The 22,855-nt window shown below is 41.1% G+C and overlaps 1 protein-coding gene and 1 long non-coding RNA gene across 2 annotated transcripts; one reads left to right on the forward strand and one right to left on the reverse strand.

Annotated features, from left to right (window-relative positions):
- Window positions 1–9,057: 9,057 nt before the first annotated feature.
- LOC106393611 lies at window positions 9,058–11,557 on the reverse strand. The gene is made up of 3 exons (XM_013834296.1): window positions 11,190–11,557; window positions 9,462–10,403; window positions 9,058–9,349 (listed from the first exon to the last, which is right to left on the reverse strand). Exons 1-3 carry the CDS (start codon window positions 11,555–11,557, stop codon window positions 9,058–9,060), a joined length of 1,602 nt encoding a protein of 533 aa, XP_013689750.1.
- A 4,203-nt stretch (window positions 11,558–15,760) lies between these two features.
- Window positions 15,761–17,921, forward strand: LOC125589250. Its single transcript, XR_007325421.1, has 4 exons — window positions 15,761–16,476; window positions 16,575–16,978; window positions 17,078–17,202; window positions 17,278–17,921. It is a non-coding gene; the product is annotated as an uncharacterized LOC125589250 (long non-coding RNA).
- Window positions 17,922–22,855: the final 4,934 nt, after the last annotated feature.

A 22,855-nucleotide genomic window follows, 5' to 3' on the forward strand; every position in this document is an offset into this window, starting at 1 on the left:
CTAAATAAATATTACCTAATAGTGAGCTGCCTCCCACTCAGCGCTTTGTTATAGTCATTTAGTTTGACTTTGGAGGTGATTGGGCTAGTGATGTTGAAAGTTGGCACTTGTTGGGAAACAAGTCTCCATATCTTCTTTTCGCTTGTTGAACCATGTACCAGTGATGTCTCTCATTGCTTCATCTCCTTTGCGCCATTTGTCCTTCATTATTGTAGTTGCATCTTCTATCTTCTGCAATCTATCTCCAAGACTCTCCAGATTGAACTGATGTCTCATAAGTCTGGTGTATGTGTCAGCTGAGATCTCCTCTCCATGGTTGTGTGTATCAGACATGTCGGATGTTATCTTCTGAACTAGCCTCCCTCGGTTTGAAGCTTTGTCGTCCGATATTTGTTGATGAATATTGGTCAATTTGTTGTTGCGTCTGTCGATCGATGGTGATACTTCTGGTCGACGGGCAATGTAACTCTGAATCTCCACCAATTCCCCCTGAATAGCTTCTATCTTTGAGGTCAAAGCACTAATGCTAAGATCCATTGGGAAATATATGTCATCACATCTCCCATCAAGCCTCTCTTCTGTAGATTCCAGAACTCTTTAGATCCCTTCTACTATCTCATCTATCTTTGCCTTGGTGTGAAAATCTGGTTGAGACTTTATCAAACGTGGTTGTGGTGGGTTGGCGTCGACCGATGCTGGTATGCGGTTGTCGATCGATGTGCGTAAGCGACTGTCAATCGATGTGTGGAAGTGGTTGTCGATCGATGTAGGTCGAGCAACGTCAGTCGCGTTCTGAATTCTGGCTATGTCTTGCTTCATATCCTCCATGCAAATCGTCAGCCAACTGATACTATCATTCAGTGGATAGTAGACACCATCAAGGTTCAGCTGTAAGGCTTCTTTGTTCTTCTCGTGTTCTCCACAGACTCCATAGAACATCTCATCGATCTCGTCCTTGGTGTAGATCTCTGGTACCAGCTTGGTCTGTGTGAATGAACAAGCATGTTCAGGAAGACATATGTAGCTTGGCTCATCTCTTGAAGCTCTTTCCAGAAGTCTTCTGATATCTCTGTTGTGAACACGAATGGTGTGTCCATCTAGATCTCTGGCGTATCCCTGATCATCTTTGTAGATTCCATACTCATCCTTCTCTTCTTAGTAGAATCTCCTGGTACCCAAAAGATCGAAAGCTCTTCTGCCGAATTCTGGCCTTCTGTCGGACGATGTTGGGGCGTCAACGTCGATCGATGGTTGAGTTGGATGGCGAGTCCTCCGTTTGAAGCTTTTGTCTATGCCACAAGCTGTGTCATAGAACTCTTTTGTAGCCTTCTGTTAGTGTTCTGGAATGCTGCATTGATGTATGAACAGGTTGTCTGCTCCATTAGCTGTCTGAAGGATGTCTGCGATGTCCTCTCGAGATACGTGCAATGTACGTCCGTCTATTGCTCTTGCGTAGCCATCTGGGTCCCTGAAAATACCAAATTCGTCTGGCGTTAGATACTGGTTAACAGATTTATCTTTTTCGCTTACAGTGATTTTTGGTTTTGGATGGATGTCGATCGATGTTGTATTATTGATGTCGATCGATTGTGAATGATTGGTGTCGATCGATGGACGGCTCTCCCTGTCGATCGGATGGCTGAAACGTGTTCTTTCCCAAGCAGCTGCTGCTTGATTCTGATCTGTTTCATCGCGTCTTTGCATGTTGAGAAGCTCCTCGTATGTGAAACCCTCATTAAGTTCATCATCTCCTTGATCACGGTACGCTGTCTCTACAGCGTAGCTCTCGTGATAGCGATTATCTGCCCAACTGCCAGTTAAGTAATCTCTGTCTCTGGTAGCGTCAACGTTAGTGTCGATCGATGGAAAGTAGGCATTACCGGTCGATATCTGATGGTGGTTCGGTTGGTGAGGTTGAGTGTCGATCGATGTTGAACCGTATCTGTCGATCGATGGCAACTTCTTTTTCCAAGAGGAATGATGGAGAAATCTATCTTCCTCGTCAAGAGTCGCTCTTTGCTCTATAGCTCGTTCTTCCTCATAATCTTCATCATTCTCCTCTGTATGCATGGTGTGTGTTGCCATAGGGAGAATATAGTAGTTGCTTTCCCATTCTCCTTGACTACTGTCGACCGATTCTTCCTGTGGGGTGTCGGTCGATTTCATATGGGCACTGTCGATCGATATTGCAGTGGGAGTCTCGATCGACGCTGAGTATTCTGTCTCATAATCGACTCCACAGTGGCAAGCTGCAATGATTCCTGGATCATTGATTCTTCTGGAGGTCGTCTGTGGCTTCTTGACTGGGATATGGTCGTAGTGGGCATTAGGATCGATGAGTGTTAGACACAACTGGTTGGTTTGCAAGTTGCACACTGCTCCCACTGTTGACAAGAAGGCTCTCCCAAGTAATAGAGAAAAGTTCCAGTTCAGCTTGATGTCCAAGACATGGAAATCTACTGGAACTAGGGCATTAACAATATGCACCTCTAGGTCTCTCACAATTCCTCCTGAGTTCCTCTGGGAAAAATCCACAAAAGTGAATAATTCTTGTGAAGGCTCCACTTGCAGACCCAGATGGTCTGCAATAACCCTAGGTAGGATGCTGACTGATGCTTCTGTGTCGCACAAGGCATGTGGGAATTCAGTACCCTTCACTGTGCAAGGTATTACAAATTGCCCAGGATCACTCTTCTTCTTCAATGTAATTCTCATCCTCATCTTTTCTCTAGCTTCACAGAACATTTTCCTGATGTCTTCTTCTGTCTCTCTAGTTTCTCTGAAGAACATCCACAATATGTGGGTATAATAAGCTTCATTGAATGGCTTATGTAGATGAATCCTGAAGACTCTTTTCTGGAAACTTTCATTTTCCTTTTCATTGGCCCCCCTCTTCAGATGTTTCGCCACTTTTTCCTTTCTTTTCCTTAGGGTTCTTCCCTTAGGAACCCTATCAACTTCCATAGGATCCAATCCATCATTTGAAGGTGTCCTGACGGTCTCCGGTATGTTTTCTGAAGGTTTGGGTTTGGGCCTGAGTGCATTAAGACGTGCAACATCTATCTTTGGCATATGCACTTGGTACGTAATCGGTGCTCGTCGATCGATAGGCGCTTGAGGTTGTCGATCGGTGACGGGCTCCTGATGTCGATCGATGGTGGGGTCAGAAGGTCGATCGATGTTTACGTAGACAAGGCTGGGCGGATGTGGGTGTTTTGCTGCGAACTCCTCGTGAGTCATGATCCTCACGGCTTTGCAAGATGCGGTTGATTTCGTAGGTGTTGTCGAGCGATGTCCAAGAGAGGACATCGATCGATTTTGGATGACATATGTCGATCGATGTTCGTGGCTTGGCGTCGATCGACACAAATGTGATCCGCCGAAACTCATCAGACTTTCTACTTCGAAATCTCCTTCTTGCAGCTTCTCGTTCTTCACCACTTGCCAGAAATCATCCCCAATGATGGCATTCACGTGGTGTCGCATCACATCATCTTCTACCCCTTTTGTTAAGGCTCCCTGCCTCTTAACAACTTCTCCTATCTGAACAACCTGCATCTCTAGCTTCTTCACATGAGTTTCAAACTTTGTGTTCAGGTTGGTGTAGACAGAATCAATCTTCCCATTGAAGTCCACCGTCATGCGCTGCTGTCCCTCTAGGACTCTATCAAGCATCTCCTCAATCTTGCTCTCTTGAGTTGGCGGTGGTGGCTTCTGGTAGTAGGAGCTTTCATAACCCCTGTTGTTGCTGTAGTTTTTGTTGTAGGGTTTCTGGTGCTGCGAACTCTGGTTGAAGTTACCCCTATTTCCATAGGAGTTTATGTTTCCTCCCTGGTTCCCGAACCTTGGAATCCAGTTCCACTGATGAAGTTCACATCTGCTTCCTCTGCTCTGCCCTCTGAGCCTACAACCTCTGCTTCATCAACCAAGCAGACCTGCTTCTTGAGAAGCCTGGGAACACTGTCCAGCTTTGCCTTCACCTCATCCATCTAATCATTCCCAAGGATGGTGGCAGATTTCTTCCTCTCAAAGTCAGTGTTCTTGGTGCTGCTGCTAGATGCTAGGTTCTCAATAACCTTCATTGTCTCCTCTGGATTCCTGGTGTTGAAGTTCCCATTGCTGGAAGCATCAAGAGCCATCTGGTACTGCACCGCGATGCCTCTATAGAAAGTACTGAGCAGCTGTACTTCATTGAATCCATGGTGTGAACAGTCTCTCTGATAAGACTTGAATCTAATCCATGAGCTTTTGAATGACTCTGCAGGCTCCTGAGTGAATGTAGCAATCTTGCTCCTCAAGTCTTCAACACGCACTTCATCTAAGAAGTTGCATAAGAATGCATTCTTGATGGCGTCCCAGGATGTCAGAGATCTTGGTGGTAACTGCTTAAGCCAATGCGAAGCATCTCCGGCAAGTGAGTACTTGAAGAGCTTGCATAGGAAGTAGTCTTCAGAGAATCCCTCGACTTTAATACCAGATATAAGATCTTCGAACCTCTTCAGATGGTCCATAGGATGCTCGTGAGATAACCCATAGTAGGGTGTCTGTCCCACGAGTGTGTAGTACTGTGGCTTCAACTCGAAATCCCTCTGAATAGTGGGAGGACGAATGGTTGATCGGTTGGTGTAGAACTGATCTGGACGGTTGTAGTCAGCCAACGTTCTGGTTCGAGCAGCCTCATCTACAGGTAGAGTGGCTCCTGTAGCTTCAGTGTCGGACTCAGGGATTGCAGCCCCCGAGCATCTATCCTCTGACCTTCTCCAAGCTTACAGGATTTGGTGAGAACAGTAGTTGAGTTTCCTTGTTACTTCTAGTACTGCTGGGAAATGTACCTGAAAATCCAAGAAAAAAATTTTATGTCAGAAACTTAACAAAAATTAAATCAATAGGCGATCAAAGCTCCCCAGCAACGACACCAAATTTGATATCACTAAAATTACCCTAAGGAGTGATTTATACTCTCTTAAATAAGAGGTCGAGTTGTAGTACTTAGGGATCGAATTCACAGGGAGCTAGGGAACCTAATGGATCTAATATGATTTGTTAAGTATGAAGTTTTTAAGATTTAAAATGTAAATTTGCAGTTTTGGTTAAGCAAGTAATTGCTCGATTGATTGGTTGAGGTTTTAATGCTTAAAAGGAAATAGCTAGACTTAGGGTTTCTATTCAGGAAACTTGGAATTATAATCCTACAGATGCCTAATGAGTTACATGCATGATAATGTAAAGCTCAACTGTCAATTCAACAAGTCCATCAGCTATCACATGTTTGAACTCGTCTATTAACTAGATCTAATGACCCAAACAAATGTGTTTGATCAATAGCAGTGTCAATCGATAATCCTATAGGGATATCGATCGATACACCTTTCGCTCCGTCGATCGATTATCCAATATGAATATCGATCGACGCGCTTCTAGTTAAGCTTTATGCGCGGGTTGAATGAAGATTACTAAGCTCACTAGATCAGCTCTCGCCTTACTCTTAGCAAGAAACTTAGCTCAGTTAGAATGTTTTCAGGATGAGAATGAAGCTCTCGCTTTTATCTATCAATCCTAGGGCAAGTTCTAGGTAGCTAATCTAGAAACAAACATTAATGAATAATCCTAATGACAATTACCACAACTCAGCAATCTATAGTTGGGGCTAATCTCTCATAACCTATTTAAACCCTAAATCTAACAGTGGAACTACTCAGACATGGCCAAGCAATTCATGAAAGCAATTAGGTTAAAAAACTTCATAGAATAGTAAAATAGATATAAATGGAGTCCCAATCACAAAATATAACTTTGGATCTTCTCTCCAATCTATCACAATCCTAAAACCTTTTGCTGAAATTAATTAAACTAAAACACACAGAAAAGCACACTTTGCCTCTAACATGGTGGCAAGTCTTATATAATTAGGTTAAAACTCGTTAGGGAAAATCTTGTAAATTGGTGAAGACTTGGGCTTCAAGTTGGTTGTGACCAAACGAGCTTTTTGCGCGTTTCGCTGTCAATCGATGTTCAAGTGTGAACATCGACTGATGGTCGAGCTCGATTATCATCTCGGGTGCTTGCTCCAAATATCTCCAAAATGCTCCAAAATCATCACTTATCTCCAAATCACTCCTGATCCTATAAATATAATAAATAGACACTATAATATAATAATAGATAGTAAAAACACCTATAAACTATGGACGAAAATGGGTCAAATCCATGGTCTATCATGAGTCAGGGCGGAACTGAATGCTGGTAAGGCCATGGCCGAAGTCCGTGAGTGTACGAAGTGGCAGCCTCACCAAGTGCGTGCCGTCCTCATCCCTGAAGCACCGGTGGCAGTCTTCCTTGAGCCACTGGGTGCTCGTGAGGTGCGCTGCATCTATGTAGATGATCCGGTCATCCATCTCAGCATCGTCTAACGGGACTCCGCAATGTAGGAAAATCGGGGTAAGTAGTAGGCTCCTGATCGTCTCCTTCTTCTTTCCCTTTGACTAGAACGGCTTCATCTTGAGCTTGGCCAGATGCTCAGCAAATACGGCTCCAATGTTGGGCCACACGTCGTCTGCGGGCTCATCGATGTCCTCCATGTGAACCAAACTCCTCACCGCGTGATAGACCAATGTGAGCTTCTGCACCCGAACCTTACTAGGTTCCATCTTGCACAACAGAGTGTTGGTAAGGACCTTCTTGAAGTAGCGCCGAGTCGGGTGATGGATGTCCGTCTGAAGAGTCTTTGCGGAGTCGAAGAAGCCGGTGGCTATGTGCCCCCGAAATGTCGATATCCCTGCGAAGTCGGGTACGATGGCGTGCTGACCCTCGTTCTCGAACCCATAGATAGTGCAGAGAGTCGAGAGAGGGACTCTGTAGCAGATGCCGCGAATTAAGAAGGTCAAGATACCCTCATTAGCTCTCTTTGCCCTCTCGTTCGCATAGTAGACATTCACCGTGGCCATGAACTGATGGACCAGCTCCGGGTAGAGAACCTGTGCGTTAGTGGCCATGTTCCCCATACCCAGCTCTTCGAACAAGTCCTCGAGGTCTGATTGATGCCCAACGATCGGATCACGTCTGGATCGACGAACCGCATCGGCTCGATGGAGACCGTCAGCCACTCATTGTAGAATATGCTGACACTCACAACAGTAAAAGGACCTGACCAACGAGATCAGAGTTTTCCGGGAAATAGTGTTAGCCGAGAGTTATACATCAGCACTTGATCATTTGGTTCGAAGTGCCTGGAGATGATCTTTTTATCATGATATGCTTTCGTTTTTTCTTTGTATATCTTTGACCTCTCGTAGGCTAAATGTCTTATTTCATCCAGCTCGTTAAGCTGTATGAGCCTCCTTTCGGCTCCTGGTTTGATGTCGAAATTTAATAATTTAGTAGCCCAGGCTGCTTTGTGTTCCAGCTCAACCGGTAAGTGACATGATTTTCCATAAAGCAGGTGAAATGGGGTGGTTCCTAAGGGAGTCTTGAAAGCAGTCCGGTAAGCCCAGAGTGCATTGTCCAATTTTCTAGTCCAATCTTTTCTAGATGTTCCTACAGTCCTTTCTAAGATTTCTTTGATCTGTCGATTTGAGACTTCTACCTGCCCGCTCGTCTGCGGGTGGTAGGGTGTAGCAACTCTATGATGCACTCCGTTCTTCAGGAGTAGTCCTTCAAATATTTTGTTAATGAAATGGGATCCACCATCACTTATGACTATTCGGGGAATTCCAAATCTCGGGAAGATAATGCTTTTGAAAAGCTTAATAACTACAGATGCGTCGTTCGTTGGGGAAGCTACTGCTTTGACCCATTTTGACACATAATCAACAGCGACAAAGATATATTTATTCCCGTAGGAGGAGGGGAAAGGACCCATGAAATCTATCCCCCAACAGTCAAATACTTCTACTTCTAGAATAGACTTCTGTTCCATTTCATGTCTTTTACTGATTTTTCCTCTCCGTTGACATCTGTCGCATTGTGCTATGGACGCATGAGCATCACGAAACATAGCCGGCCACCAGAATCCTTCTTGAAGAATTTTTGATACCGTTTTAAAGGTTTCAAAATATCCAGCATAGTCGGATCCATGGCATTGGAATAAAATATCGGGTGTTTCAGTTTCGGCGATGCAACGCCTATACATCCCGTCAGAGCAGTGCTTGAAGAGATATGGTTCGTCCCAGTGATATCTCCTAGCTTCTCTTAAAAACTTTTTCCTTGTACACCCTCTCAGCTCTTCGGGTTCTATGTCAGAAGCTAGATAGTTCACTATATCAGCGTACAAAAGTCTGCTCCTTGAACCTTTTTCGACTGCGTGCACTTCCCAATGCAGACTTTCATCTACGGGTGAATCATGGTCAGGGTGCAGCTCGTTGTATGCGACGTTTACTTTTATATCGAAGGTGGGATTATGGGATTTATTTTTTTGTTTAGATCATCTGGAGTGTCGATCGACATAGTATCTATGTCGTCGATCGACATAGCATCATTGTCGTCAATCGACAGTTCTTCGGAAGTGAGACATACATTTCCGACGAATGAATCCGTTTGGTAAACGTTTTCCGTTGGTAAGAAGTCATCGATAGGAACGCCATCTTCTATTCGTATCCGTGAAAGATGATCTGCAACTCTGTTTTCTACTCCTCTATAATCTTTAATCTCTATGTCGAATTCTTGAAGTAGAAAGATCCATCGCATGAGTCGTGGTTTCGTATCTTTCTTTTGCATTAAATATTTAATCGCAGCGTGGTCAGTATGGACGATGACTCGCGAGCCGACCAGGTATTGGCGGAAATTTTCAAATGCATAAACTACAGCAAGCAGTTCTTTTTATGTTGTTGCGAAATTCCTTTGTGCCTCGTCGAGTGTTCGACTGGCATAGTAAACTGCATGTTGCTTTTTGTCTTTCCTTTGGCCTAGAACTGCTCCTACAGCGAAATCGCTCGCATCGCACATGATTTCGAAAAGAAGATTCGAGTCAGGTGCTTGTACGATGGGGGCAGTTATCAAGGCTTTCTTTATTTCCTCAAAAGACTTTATGCATTCTGGTGTGAAGTCGAATTTAACGTCTTTTCAGAGGAGGAAAGTGAGAGGTCTAACGATTTTGCTAAAATCTTGTATGAACATCCTGTAAAATCCGGCGTGTCCGAGAAAACTTCTCACGTCTTTTACGTTCGTAGATGCAGGCAAGCCGGTCATTACCTCAATCTTCGCCCGATCTACTTCTACGCCAGCAGCGGACACTTTATGTCCTAGGACGATCTCATCGTTAACCATAAAGTGGCATTTCTCCCAATTCAGAACGAGGTTCTTTTCTTCACATCTTGCCAGGGCTTTGCATAGGTTATCGAGACAGTTTTTGAAACTGGATCCATACACAGAGAAAACGTCCATAAAAACTTCCATGAAATCCTCTATCACATCTGTGAAGATTGACATCATGCAGCGTTGGAAACTGGCGGGAGCATTACAAAGACCGAAAGGCATCCTGCGGTATGCGAATGTTCCGTAAGGGCATGTAAAAGTGGTCTTTTTTTATCGTCAGGATGTATAGGGATTTGGAAAAATCCGGAATAACCGTCACGAAAACAATAATATTGGTGATTGCCAATCTTTCCAACATTTGATCAATGAAGTGTAAAGGGAAGTGATCTTTCCTTGTGGCAGCGTTCAACTTCCTATAGTCGATGCACATCCGATGTTCGGTGACAGTTCGCGTAGGGATGAGCTCATTTTTGTCATTCTTCACCACAGTGATTCCGCCCTTTTTTGGTACGACATGCTCAGGGCTAACCCAGTTGCTATCCGAAATTGGGTAAATGACCCCATCATCTAGAAGTTTGTTTATTTCCTTTTTGACAACTTCTTTCAAGTTTGGGTTTAGTCGCCTTTGGTGCTCCACTGTCGATTTTGAATCGTCTTCTAGGTGAATCCGGTGCATGCACATGTCTGGAGAAATACCATGAACATCCTCGAGAGAGTATCCGAGGGCTTTCTTATATTTTCGCAGTTTGTTTACTACATTAGTCAGATTGGCGTTCACGATTACGTGGTAGGAATTTTTATAGAGAAAGGCATATTTGAGTCCAGCGGGTAGTTTCTTTAACTCAATCTTTGGTGCTTTTTCAGGATCCCAATCTTCTAAGGGAGATGGTTGTCGATCGACAGCTTTTTCCAAATATCGATCGACGTTTATTTCCAAAGTGTCATCCTCTATGTCATCAACATTCGCTACTTCCATACTTGCGTCCATCAATCGTGTGTATTCCTCAGCTCTGCTGTCAACACTAATTGTTTCTTCCTCACTGGACGTGAGTACTTTTTCCAGGGGATCGTCTGAGCACATGTCTATGAAAGATTCTTCAGCCAACTCAGAGATATAGTCCACGTAGGAAGTTTGTTTATCGATTAAGGGTCGTCTTATCAGATTTTCCATGTCAAAGGTCATCATAATGTTTTTCCAATGTTTAGACATATCCTACCTTCCTTGACATCGATGATCGCACCAGCTGTAGCTAGAAGGTCTACCCAAAATGAGGGGATCTTTCGGTTCATTCTGATATTTCAGCACAACGAAATCCGTAGGTACGTGACAGTCGTTTATCTTTGTTGACACGTCGTCAAGTACTCCCTCAGGTACTCTAACGGATCTATCGGCAAGAACAAAAGTTATTTTGGTAGGTTTGAACTCGTCGTATCCCAAGGATATCACGACAGAGTGTGGCATGAGGTTTACGATGGAACCTAAATCACAGAGGGATCGAGAAAAACTTTAATTTCGTATATTGCAATCTAGAACAAAACTGCCCGGATCAGGTCTCTTGACCGGGGTTTCACCTTGGATTATTGCACTTACTTCCTCTGAAACCATCATGACGCTGTGTTCAGCAGCTGGGAAGCTGCTGGATACCATGTCCTTTACATATTTCTTTATTGATGATGAAACTTTTATGGCATCACTCAAAGGCATCTCCAACGTGATTTTATCGAATGCTTTCTTGCAGATCGCCTTATCTAATTCTCGCTTCGTCTGTGTCTTTTTAGGAGGAAAGGGTGGTAGAGTCCAATATACTCTCTCTACGGCTGGTTCAGTAGGAGCTCAGTGTCGATCGACATTGTTCCCAGTTTGTCGATCGATATTTACCGTAGTGGGTCGATCGACGTTGGTTCCTTCTTGTCGATCGATTTCTACATCTTCTTCCAACTCCTCTTCTTCCTCCTCGAGGTCGATGGCTGCTTCCTCAGTATTGGAACTCTCTTTCTCTTGAGGTGTTTCTGATTCGGGATTGGGGCTATCAAGGATTATTGGTCGTGACCTATTTTCGCCGGTTTTCTCAACTTCAGCACATTTTTCTGTGTTGTTGATCTTTATTGTGCTCGGGATGAGGCGTTTTCTGCTCCTTAGTAACACAGCATTAACTTTACGTTTCGGATTTGCGTCAGTCCGCCCAGGGAGACGTCCTGTCTCCCTTTTGATGGTGGTCGCATTTTCCGTGACTTGACCGTCCAGTCTCTTAATGTGTTCACTTAAAGTGTCGAACTTCCTCATTAGCTCACTGTAGATTATGGCCATTTTGTGATTTCCTGTGAAAGCTTGGTTTAATTTAAATTTTGCTCTGCCTCGGCGTGATCAAACAGTAGCATCGTAATTTTGGGTAAAGCTTTCGGGTTAGCGATAGGGTACCTATATTTCAAGGTTGGGATATCTACGAAATCTACTTGTTGTTCTAATTCAGAAAGGGTATCATCGTCAATTTGGTAAATCCCAAATTGGTTTTGTCCCTCTAGAGCAGAATGAAGCGAATCTAGAGATTTTTTAATTTTGGCTAAAGGTGGCCCATCCATTGAGTCAACTCTCCTTCCTCGCTCTACGTCCATCATTTCGTAGGATCTACCTGTAGCTACATTCTTGATCAAACGCTTTGCCTCTTCAGGGTTCCTGGTACTGAAGCTCCCTTCACTGGCTGTGTCAAGCGTGATTTGGTAGTGCAAGTTAATACCACCGTAAGAGGTATTAATGAGTTGTGGTTCTGAATAACCATGGTGGGGACATTCAAGTTGGTAGCTCTTTAATCTCTCCCATGCGTTTCTGAATGATTCCCATGGACCTTGACGGAATGTGGAGATTTTCTTCCTTACATACCAGTAACGCGTCTCATCTAAGAATTGATTAATGAAGGTATTCCTTATCTCCTTCCAGCAGGTTAGAGAACCCGTAGGTAGTTGGCCTAGCCATTTTCTGGCGTCGCCTTCTAAGGAGAATGGAAAGATTTTACAGCGATTGTACTCGTCATCCATCATATCTTCTAAGTATTCGATGTGATCGTGTGGGTGCTCTAAGACGGTTCCACGGAAAGGGTTTTGACGTACCAAGACTAAGTATTCGAGGCTGACCCCGGATTTCTTGGTATCATCTTTTGGTAATTTAATGGCGGACCTATTGGAATAGGTCTTCCCAGGGTGTAAGTAGTCTTGCAGAGGAAATTTTATTTCATGATCTCTTTTTGAGATCTAATTAATTTTAACAGGGATTGCAGTCCTCTGTTCATTCATGATTGAGTTAATTGCATTGCTTAGTTGACCTTTTGGTTCTCCTAGGACTACTCCCTCATTAGCATTATAGGTAAGAGAAAACTTACCTGCTTCCGGTGGGGTGCCGTCGATCGATGTTTGATGTGCGGCGTCGATAGATTTTACCGTCGACTTGTCGCTCGATGTTGTTGTCGTTTCCTCAATCGATATCCGGCCGAAATCCATATTTTCCATCTTTAAGTTCCTGTGTCAACAGGAAAAGAGGGAAAACTTTTAGCAAATTTAGTAATAAAATCAAGACTGAATTCTAAACTTAATCTAATGGTAATAAGAAAGATTCCCCGGCAACGGCGCCAAATTTGATATCACTCAAATTACCCTAAGGAGTGAATTACTCTCTCAAATAAGAGGTTCAGATGTAGTACTTAGGGATCGAATCCACATAGACTCTAGGATTACTCAATAGATTATGGTCTTGAAATAAATCTAGATTAATTGGTTTATAAGTTTTAAAGCAGTAAATGGATTTGTGAGCAAGTTTATTGCTCGATTGATTTGTTTTGAGGTTGTGAACAGTTGGGAGAATAGCTAGATTCAGGTATGTTCTCAGGTATGACAAGTAAAACTTAAATTGGGGTTTTAGGGGTTTATTGATATTAATTGTTCTTGAATTCAAACTAAGATATAATCAATTTGATTATCTAATCAGGATCTCGGATTTCAACTCTCGTATGTTAATCACGAGAAAGTGTCGATCGATGATTCGTTACGAATATCGATCGACAGGGCTATCTCTGCGTCGATCGATGCTTCTTCCAGAAAGTTTTACACACAGGTTTGATTTATATTCTCTAACTCAGTAGATCAACTCTCGTGTGTATCTAGTCAGTTAGATCATACTAGTTTATTTTCAGATATTGAGTCAAGCAATTGCTTGATCTCAATTAATCCTAAGATCTAAGTTTAAAGGGTGAACAATCCTAAACTTAGCTTTAAGCCCAACTAGATGAAGAACTATATTTTTAAACACCCTAACAATTGAGTGTGTCAGTAATACATTTGTCAACCTATTGAGAAACCTAAATCTAACAGTAAGGACTACTCAGACATATCCATGAAACACATAGTTATGATGATCTGAATAATACTTTATTGTAAGCAACATAATAAGTGAAAGCAAGGGAGTTCAAGATCTTCTCTGCTTTGCAGTATTGATATATCTCTCCAATCCTAAGCTCTCTCCTTTCAATGGTAGCCTCTTGCTTCCTCCAAATTAGGTCTAAAAGGTCTCTAGACAAGCTTGCCTCTAAAAAAATACAAAACCCTAATAAATAGCCTAACAGGCGGCCAGAGACTTAAAATGTAATTATTGAAACTTTTGTAAAACTTGAAATCTTCTAATTGTCATTAACTCTCGGGTGGCTTCACCGTCGATCGATGAGAAGAACTCAACATCGATCGATATTTGTTGGTAAACGTCGGTCGATATTTCTTGGTGACCGTCGACCATCTCCTGTTTCCAGCAAAGCTCAAAAGATCTCCAAATACATCATTTTCTTCCAGTTAGTACATGAACCTGTAATTACTCTAAATAAACTCTATATAGTAGTAAATATATCTTAAATACTTATAAACTATGGCTAATAATGGATAAAATCCATGGTCTATCATATACTCGTTTTGTGTTTGATAGACGTGTCGTGCTTTGTAGATCAACTTGGTTGAGTTTTTCATTTCCAATTATTCCTTAATCATTCAAATATGAAAATTATATTATACATTATCTATACAATTTTACTTCGCGCAAAGTGCGGATCTCTACCTAGTGTTTACTTTATTGCTCCATGTTTCTTTTTACATGAAGTTTTAGCATAAACACACAAATTAAAAAAAGTTTACTTTTGTTAAAACCACTTGACTACAAGAAAAAAATAAGTAAAAATAGGTAATCATTGCTATTCTGAACTAAGAGAAAAAACTACACATTAATTTTTAATATTTTATTAAATATTTTAATAGTTTTACATAAAAAGTTTCAAATCATCATATAAATTGAAACAAAAACATCTTTTAAAACATCATATAAAAAGAAACGGAGAGAGTACTATTTTATTTTATAAATTATATTTCTGATTTTATTTCAGATTTAAATCTATTTTCATGTTTTCAAATGTATAGATTTCAAATATAAAAATTAGCTTACAGAGTAGACTTCTAATATGATTTTTTAATTTCTTACTTTTGATCTAATGAAATATATTAAAATATGTTTTAATTTTTTGTCACATATTTTTCCCATAATATTTTCTTATTTACAGTTATTCTCCTCCATAGTTTTCGTCTACTCCTCCCAAAAATATAAAATTTACATTTACAGATTTTAAATGTATATTTTATGTTTATACTGAAATAAAGTTATAGATTCAAACTCTATAAATATATTTATTTTGCTACTATTTTACCTTATAAAAAAATTTGATTTTTTTTCTTCAAATTAAAGATATTTTTCACTCTCTTAATTTACAGATTTTCAGATCTAAAAATTAGCCGATATTTGAATTCTACTAACCTTAACCTGTAAGCAAACTTCATTAGAGTCTATTAAATACATTTATATTCTATTTTTCTTAATTAAATAGAACACAACAAAATTGTGCCTCATTTGAAGATGAAATTGAACTATATTATATGAATGTATAATATAATATAGATTTAAACTCATTTTATGTAATATAAAAAATATAGAAATGAATGTTTGTTTTAAAATTTTCAAACCATATCATATGTAGAAAAATCTATATATTTTACATGTGAGCTAATAAATTATATAGCTGTATTTTTTAAGTTAAAGTTAGTTAGTATTAGAGGGAAAACATATTTACAATAAAGAACATTTATGTGTGTGTAAAATAGGGAAAAATGAGAATTAATGCATAGTATATATAGTATATCTAGCCTAAAAGTTGATATAGTTATTTCATGAATTGTAGTTTTTTTTTTTGGTTTTAGAGTCAAATTTCCCAAATTATACCTTTGATATGCAAAATATTCTGCTACAAATTTTGAAATCTGGTCTTTTTCTTTCAGGATGTCTAGAGAGAAACCGAAACAACTCGCAACAATTATTGCATTCACAAGGCACAGGGAAGTGACTTAACCAAAATTCGAAGGAATGCCTCATTTAGGCAAACATTTTGTAATTAAAAACACATAGTCAAGGTCTTAATTTTCAAGTTTACAAAAGTAAAACTAAAATTTTGAAAAGGAAGTTATTTGGCACGGTGCCCATATATTATATGAGACGGGCCTGGCTGGTCACAAAGATTTCGATTATGGTTGCATCTATTTATTTATAATAATAAAGGAGACTTTTCTCACTTCTCCTTACGCCACATCACGAAAAAGAAGGGGGCAAACACTGCCATATGGCGTCTCAAAACTTTTTTCAATATCGAGTGTTTTCTCTAGACCTTTAGTTAAGAGGCTTGACCAAGTCAAAACCTTATTTTCTGGCCCACAAACAAAATATTACTAACGATTGAGTTCTTCCTTTCTTTGATGCCTTAACCGTAACTTCCATCATATCGTCTCCCCTCAATTCATATGACGGAGTAACTCAAAGCGATCATGGTGGATAATTAATTCATCCCACTATCTCCCCTGCCATTAAGTTTTCTCACTTCTCCTTTAAACCGAAACAACTATTTATATATGTCGAGAAGGTGCTCTAGATGAATCACAAAGCTTCTTCAAATCATAATCTATTATAAACCCTAGAAACAGAGCTTGCACCTATGGCGATTTACCAGTTCCATTTTCCTATTTGAATACATAACATCGTAAGGAGACGTAACATTGTAAGGATACGATTGTCAAACGCCTTCTTCGTTTTTGGGAGGCAAGGACATGAAGAAAGCTGGTGAGCTTCTGGGCGTGAACCTGGTTTCTCTCGATGCGAAGGTAACCATCTTTTAATGTTCGTCCTTTAATTGTTTTAACATTTTCGTTTCATCTTTCTAATATAAGGCTTCTGACTAAAGAGTTAATCTTTTCATTAGACAACGTTGATCCAAGGGTCTATAGGAGTTCAGAGACTCAACACTTTCAAACATCTGCTGAAGGAAGGGTGAATCTATGAGCTAAGCTTATTTGATGCTACCAAAAGCAACAGACCCGACCAAGATTGTGGTGCTGATGGAGCCAATCCCAACAGAAAATTTCAGGTTTCCAAAATATGAACAGCTTAAGGTTTTGGAAAATACAAACGTGAATTTTCCGGGTTTGTTTAGCCACCCAGGCTTTTCCCATTCTCTAACATGTTTGGCTTAAACTTCTCGCAAACTTCCCGTTAGTTACCACTGTTTTCTGCAGACGTTTTTGGTGATGTTTGTGACATCAAGACCACCTACAACGATGAGACTCATGCTATTCAACGTGTTGTGGTTACAGTCCTGATTGACAGGTATATTAGCCGATGGATAATGTTTTACAGTTACTAGTTGCTATTTTTTTGATTAGCTGATGTCGGAGGTCTCATGTTAAACATCTACCTACTCTGCAGAAGTATGACCGTGTATGTTAGTGTGTTTGATTTGGTTACAAATTAGCTTCATCAGAAATTAGAGGTGGCAAGTTTGGATCCAAAAGTCATTGTTGCCACAAACATAAATCCAAAATTAGTTGGAGGTGAGCATTGAATGTTAGTGATTTGATACATCCTCATCATACCAGTGTTCAAAATTTTCACATGTGTGACTACAGGTAGGCTTTTCTTGAATGCTACCTTGGAATGCACTTCTATTTTGACAACGAATGCATCGCTGGAAAGAGTCTTCTAGGAGCGTAAGAAATTCCAAACTGTAACTGTTGTCTAAGAAAATATTTCCTTGGTTGTGTCTGATGATGTTATAAGAGGAAAATTGTTTCCTTAGTAGCAACTCCACATCTTCTTACTTGGGTGTGCAGACAATTGAATCAGTAGCTTTTGCTGAGCTGAAAACCTATGTCCTTAACTCTCCACCCCAGGTAGACCAACTTAATTCGTACTACAACTATTTTTTTTGTTCTTAAATCATGGGCATGCTTATAGATTTCACCTCCTATGGACCCTATAGGCTGCAGAGTTTTTCTTGCACCCAAGGTTTACATCTTATGCTTACCAAAAACTGCAGCGTGAATTCACCTCTTTCACTTGCACATGCTGCAATGTCGACAATGTAGATGGTGTTGTGAGGTATTGCACTTGAACCAAAAATAAAGACTCTTTTCCAGCCTATACGTGGGAACCGAAATTCGCACTGTCGATTTCCATTTAAATTAGGAAACTAGGAAAACCCTAATTTCCCAGAGGTCCCGGATCTCTGCGAGAGCCGACGGCAAGTGACCAAATATATGCGGAAATCGTGAAAAGATAACAAACGAGTTTAGAGAAAACAGTAGATCTTATTTCGAGTCCGCGTAAGAGCGTTGCGATCATTACAAGAGATCATAAAAGCCTTGGCCGCAAAGGCTTTCAGCGAGTTACCTAGTTCTAGCGGCCTAAAAGCTTAAACCTAGTTGAGTCGCAGCTCGATAACAAAAGACGAAGAAAATACAGAAAAGGTTTTTGATTGATTTCGGACTGAACCTTATGAAAGGCTACCTACGTACCCCTTTCGAGGATCAAGCTGAACGTAGTTCAAGAGTGAACCAAGAGATCGAACTGCTTGTGCGCGTTCGTCTGGTAATCGGGTGCCAGTCATGGAAACAGAGCATGTCGAGAATAATGCCTCAGAACTTCTAAGTGCCGAGAGTTCTGAGTCTAAAAAGTTGTCCCCCGTGCCTCTCGTCTAGGACTCCTTATATACTCGCTCCTAGGTCGGTTTATGCTTTTTCATCTTCTGCACTTAAGCCGTCATAACTTAAAAATGGAGATATTCCGTTTTTCCCGATTTTTCTAATTATCTTCGAATACTTCGTATTTATCCGCGGAAATTTGACATTTATCTTTCCTTGCGAACCAAGCATAAACCGTCCTACGGTTTATGGGCTTTTGGTTAAGAAATCGTAAGTGGGTTTCGAGTCACGTCTTAGGTCTCTTTGGACCGTTGTTTAACTCGAAACGTTTATTACGGCTTCTTTCGATAAAAACGAACTTTCCGCGGTTTTTATCATAAAGTTCGATTGATGACTTCAAATGACGAGAAACATGAAATGGGTTGGCTACGGTCTTCGGGAGATAGCAACAAAGAGTAGACGAGAACGCATGGATTCGGGTCGTATCGATTTTTAAGAAAGCATGGTCGCTACGTAGCGACCGAGTTGTGTGCGTGCTCGGTCGCTACGTAGCGACCGAGCCGTGTACGTGCTCGGTCGCTACGTAGCGACCGAACTTCAGGGAGAGCTCGGCCGCTGCATAGCGGCCGAGCTTTAGTGAGAGCTCGGTCGCTACGTAGCGACCAGTTTTTGCGCTGGTTGCTACGCGGCAACCTTGTTCGAGTCTTTCTCCGCAAGATTCTTCGTAAAAATAAATCTTTTTCTAAGATTTGTTTTTCTTAAAAACGGTCATGCCGAATTTTACGGACTTTCAGACATTGATTCCGTCGTGACCGATTTTGACCCCAACAGTTAGCCCCCAGCTCATTAGAACCATGAGCTTCTAGCGTGAGGTTTTAGCGAGTGGCTTGGAAAGTTAGGTGCGTTAGGCGGAATTAATGGTCGAAAAGGTCCGTGGTAATTGGTCTTCTCGCTCTTCTAAAAGTAGAACGCGATAAGATTGGGGATGCGCCTTATGACAGCTGCCTACGTACCTTTGTTGAAGGGATCAAGCCTTTCGTAGTTCGTCTTGGAGTTAAGGTTCGTATGACTAGTTTTCCAGCGAGACCTTTATGGTCTTGTTTTTATGTAGAGGTTATCAGGCGTGTTGCTGCCGATGGCATTTTATATGGGTGTAGAAGGAAGACTACGAGTTGTCATCTCGTAATCTAACTCTGTGTGAACTGCTATATCCGTGATCTGTTTCGAGAATTTTCCGCAGTGTGTAAAATTGTGGGATTTCTGAAGACGCTCGAATATTGGCAAAGAGACTTATTTTGGGATCTCGTATCAAGGTTTTTGATACTATGCTTAGAGATGTTAGAGACCAGTGCGCTGGGTTTAGGGCAAGACCTAGGTTTACTCCTGGTTTTAGAGGGTGCGATGACTAATTTGACTTACGTATCCCGTTTCAGTTTCATCCTGATTCCATACCGATTTAAAGTCCGCGATAGGTTCTCGGCTTATACGACTTGTATGGTTGGAACCGAGTATCTCTCCAAGGACAATTTTTAAGCCTCCTGGAAGTGCTGACCAAAAAAATTGGGTTTCTTTTATAGCGCTATTATCCTTGTGTCGGATGTACGAGAGTCATCTCTACGAGATGGCTAAGTCTGTTTTGGACATTAAGAGTTTGTTGTGATCAGCAACAAACTTAATGGTTAAAATTACCGTTTCGAGTCTTCGCGAAGGATATGTTTTGAGAAGATGTTTGTGCGTATGACTGTCTGGTCTTCCAAGAAAGTGTTTTTATCGAGGAAGGAAATTTCGTCGAAGAACGAATCTTCAGGCGTCTGCGACGTCTCGCGATGCTGAAGATTTGTTATTCTTTCGTATGCCGCGTTTCGTGCTTGAAATGTTCGCGGGCTTGAAGATGTTTCGCGATGTTTCAAGGGATTAATCTTAGCCCTGCGTTTGGGAAACATTCTAGTTTGACTACGGATGTTCGCAGCCAGAATTGTTATTCCTGTTTGGATTTGATTTGCGATCGAGGAGTTAGGCCCAAGGGGTCGCGTAATTTTGTCCCCGGAAAGAGGCATCCTCCTATACCGTGCTTTGTTTGGTGTTGGCCTTCCGAGATTTCTTTCGTGTCTATTTGAGGATGATCCGTATAGCTATAAGAGCTCTGTTACGAGTTTTCCTTACATGCCGCATTTTACGAGTAAAACACAGCGGGCTTAAAGTGAATCGTAGTATATGGAACTTGGTAGATTTTTGACAAGTGGAACCTTTCCGTTAACTGTTTGGTTGTTAGGACTGAGTTTTGTTATGACGAATTTACCGTATGATTCCCGTTTTGGGTGGTACGATAATTGTTTGTGTAATCGTTACTTGGCGTTTCAAGACAGATTCCTGATTACCGTTTAGCCGTCAAGTTATTGGAGCAGTGGTTGCTCAATTTTTTTGGCTTTTCATGAAGGTTGTGCTCAGCTTTATAGCCAAGGACGTTGTTGCCAAAGGATTAGACCATGACATTTTCGTGCTGTCAATAAGGTCAAGTCGGTTAGAATCGTCCTTAAAGGGGATGCTGTAACCTAGTTCGGCTTCGAAGGAAAGGCGTAATTGGGCGAGTGACGAATGGCGTTTATCGAGATTGAAAGGCCGAGTATGCCCATGGTGGTAGAAAACGTTTTTCCACTTTAGGGTTAATTTATACGATGAAAGTTTCGTATAATGTTTCCTTTATTCGTATGGAAGTTGTTTCCTTTGTTTCCGAGGGAGATAAAGCCTAAGAAGCTCGATACAGAGCCCGTGCGGGGTCAGTTGCGGGGTGATTTCCAGCTCGGACGTGACCAAGCGGAATGAGAGCGGATGCCAGCGAGTCGCGAGGCTAAAGAATGAGACCTTTCAGATCGTGGTGCGAGGAAGTAAAGTTTATATTGGTCGTCCAATGTCGGATCATACAGCTTGGTTTTTGCTATAAGGAAAGTACTTTTTCGTAAAACCTGTTACGTTTACTTTTGAAAGTTACTTCGTATGACATGATATGATTATACAAAGGATTTTTTGTGTAAGTAACGGGCGACCGGTTTTTACGAATTTATTAAATTGACGCGACGTATGGAGATGTCAAAATAACGATGTTTCCGCAGATTTTTGAGAAACGTTTCCGCTTTTGTTTTAATTCTTCGGTGAAAGTTTCTTTGAGTCACTCATGGAGTTTTACCAAATGTTATTTCACCGAGATCTAGTCGCGAAACGTTTTTGCGGGTTTCTTGAATGAATCAGTTAAACAGCGATAGAATTAGTCGACGAGCGGGGAGGACGTGATCTCTTTGTCGTATTTTCTGTTACTTTTGTTCTTGATTTTGCTTTGTCGCAAATATTTTTGATGTTTTTCCGTGGGTTCGACGGAAAATGAGAGTGATGCTTTGATGCCTGAAGATTTCTCATATAATGATTCTTATACGAAACTCGTTTTATTAAATCGGAAAAAATCTTTACGACTTCAGCAAATCATCGACTTTCATTCTGAAGTTTGGCAGAGGTTTTCTAAACGAATGATTGCGAAGATAGATGCTGTATAGTCTTTGAGAATTTTTCCAAGATGGTTTGGATCAGTTCCTAGCGTTTAGACGAATCTCAGATTGTCGTTTGCTTTTAGGATGATCTTGACGAGACACCGCATTGTATGAATATTTTTCCGCATATTTCTACGAGAGTTCGCTTTGTCGAAAGCGTTTTCTTGTCGAAAGCGTTTTCTTGATCTTGACGAGACGTCGCATTGTTTGAATATGTTTTTTAAGTATGGGAGTATACGAGTATAGTATACGCACCTAGTCCGTCCCTTTTTTCTCGAGGAATAAAATGATCGACAGTCCGAGTCGGTTTGAAGACGATGCTTGGACTGTGATTTGTTTGTTTCCAGGTTGAAGACTTGGAATATGTCGGTTTCGAGAGAATTGCCAGAAACGAATCGGTTTTAAGACGACGTTCATGTCTCTAGTTTTTTCTCTCCTTAGGAAGCAAGCTTGATATGCGTAGCGATCGTTTCTCGATTTTCGGAAAGTTTAGATCGGTTTGCAAGATCTGGACGAACAGTTATGGGATAATATATCGAGACAGGAAAAATCACCCAAGACTTAGTTCGCTATATTATCCACCTACGTTTTACGTTCCCTAAAGCTCTATGGCAGTCTCAAATGTGTTTTTATTTCTTAGTGATTTCCTACGAAAACTCGAAGTCTGATTTCAAAAATTTCAAGTCGTAAATACCTTAGTTCTCTCGAAGATGCAGTTTTGTCTCTTCTCGGTTTTGCTTGCTCATTTCCCCTTCCTCTTCTCGTGTATGTTCGCCTTTTTTCGATATTGGTGTTTATCCTTTGAAACTTGACATTTATCTTCCGAAATTGAGTGATACGAAGTCAATAAAAAGGTTCAACGTAATCGTATAGTTGAGGCGGCTAAGGTGTTAAGTTAACCGTTGCCGTATTATACGATTAATCTGAATCCACGCGGGAAAACTAGCCTTTGCGGGGTTTTTTTTTTATCGTAAAGTTTCAATGGTAACTCCAATCGAGACGAAACAAGAGACGTTTTGATCGAG

This window comes from Brassica napus, chromosome C6 (assembly GCF_020379485.1).
Source record: "Brassica napus cultivar Da-Ae chromosome C6, Da-Ae, whole genome shotgun sequence".
Lineage (NCBI taxonomy): Eukaryota > Viridiplantae > Streptophyta > Magnoliopsida > Brassicales > Brassicaceae > Brassica > Brassica napus.

Coding starts and splice junctions, on each gene's coding strand:
- LOC106393611 (XM_013834296.1), bottom strand. CDS start 11,557: ATGGCCATAATCTACAGTGAGCTAATGAGGAAGTTCGACACTTTAAGT. Junction 10,404..11,189: donor CTCGAGGAGGAAGAAGAGGA/GTTGGAAGAAGA, acceptor AAATCTGATAAG/ACGACCCTTAATCGATAAAC. Junction 9,350..9,461: donor ATACCGCAGGATGCCTTTCG/GTCTTTGTAATG, acceptor GTATGGATCCAG/TTTCAAAAACTGTCTCGATA.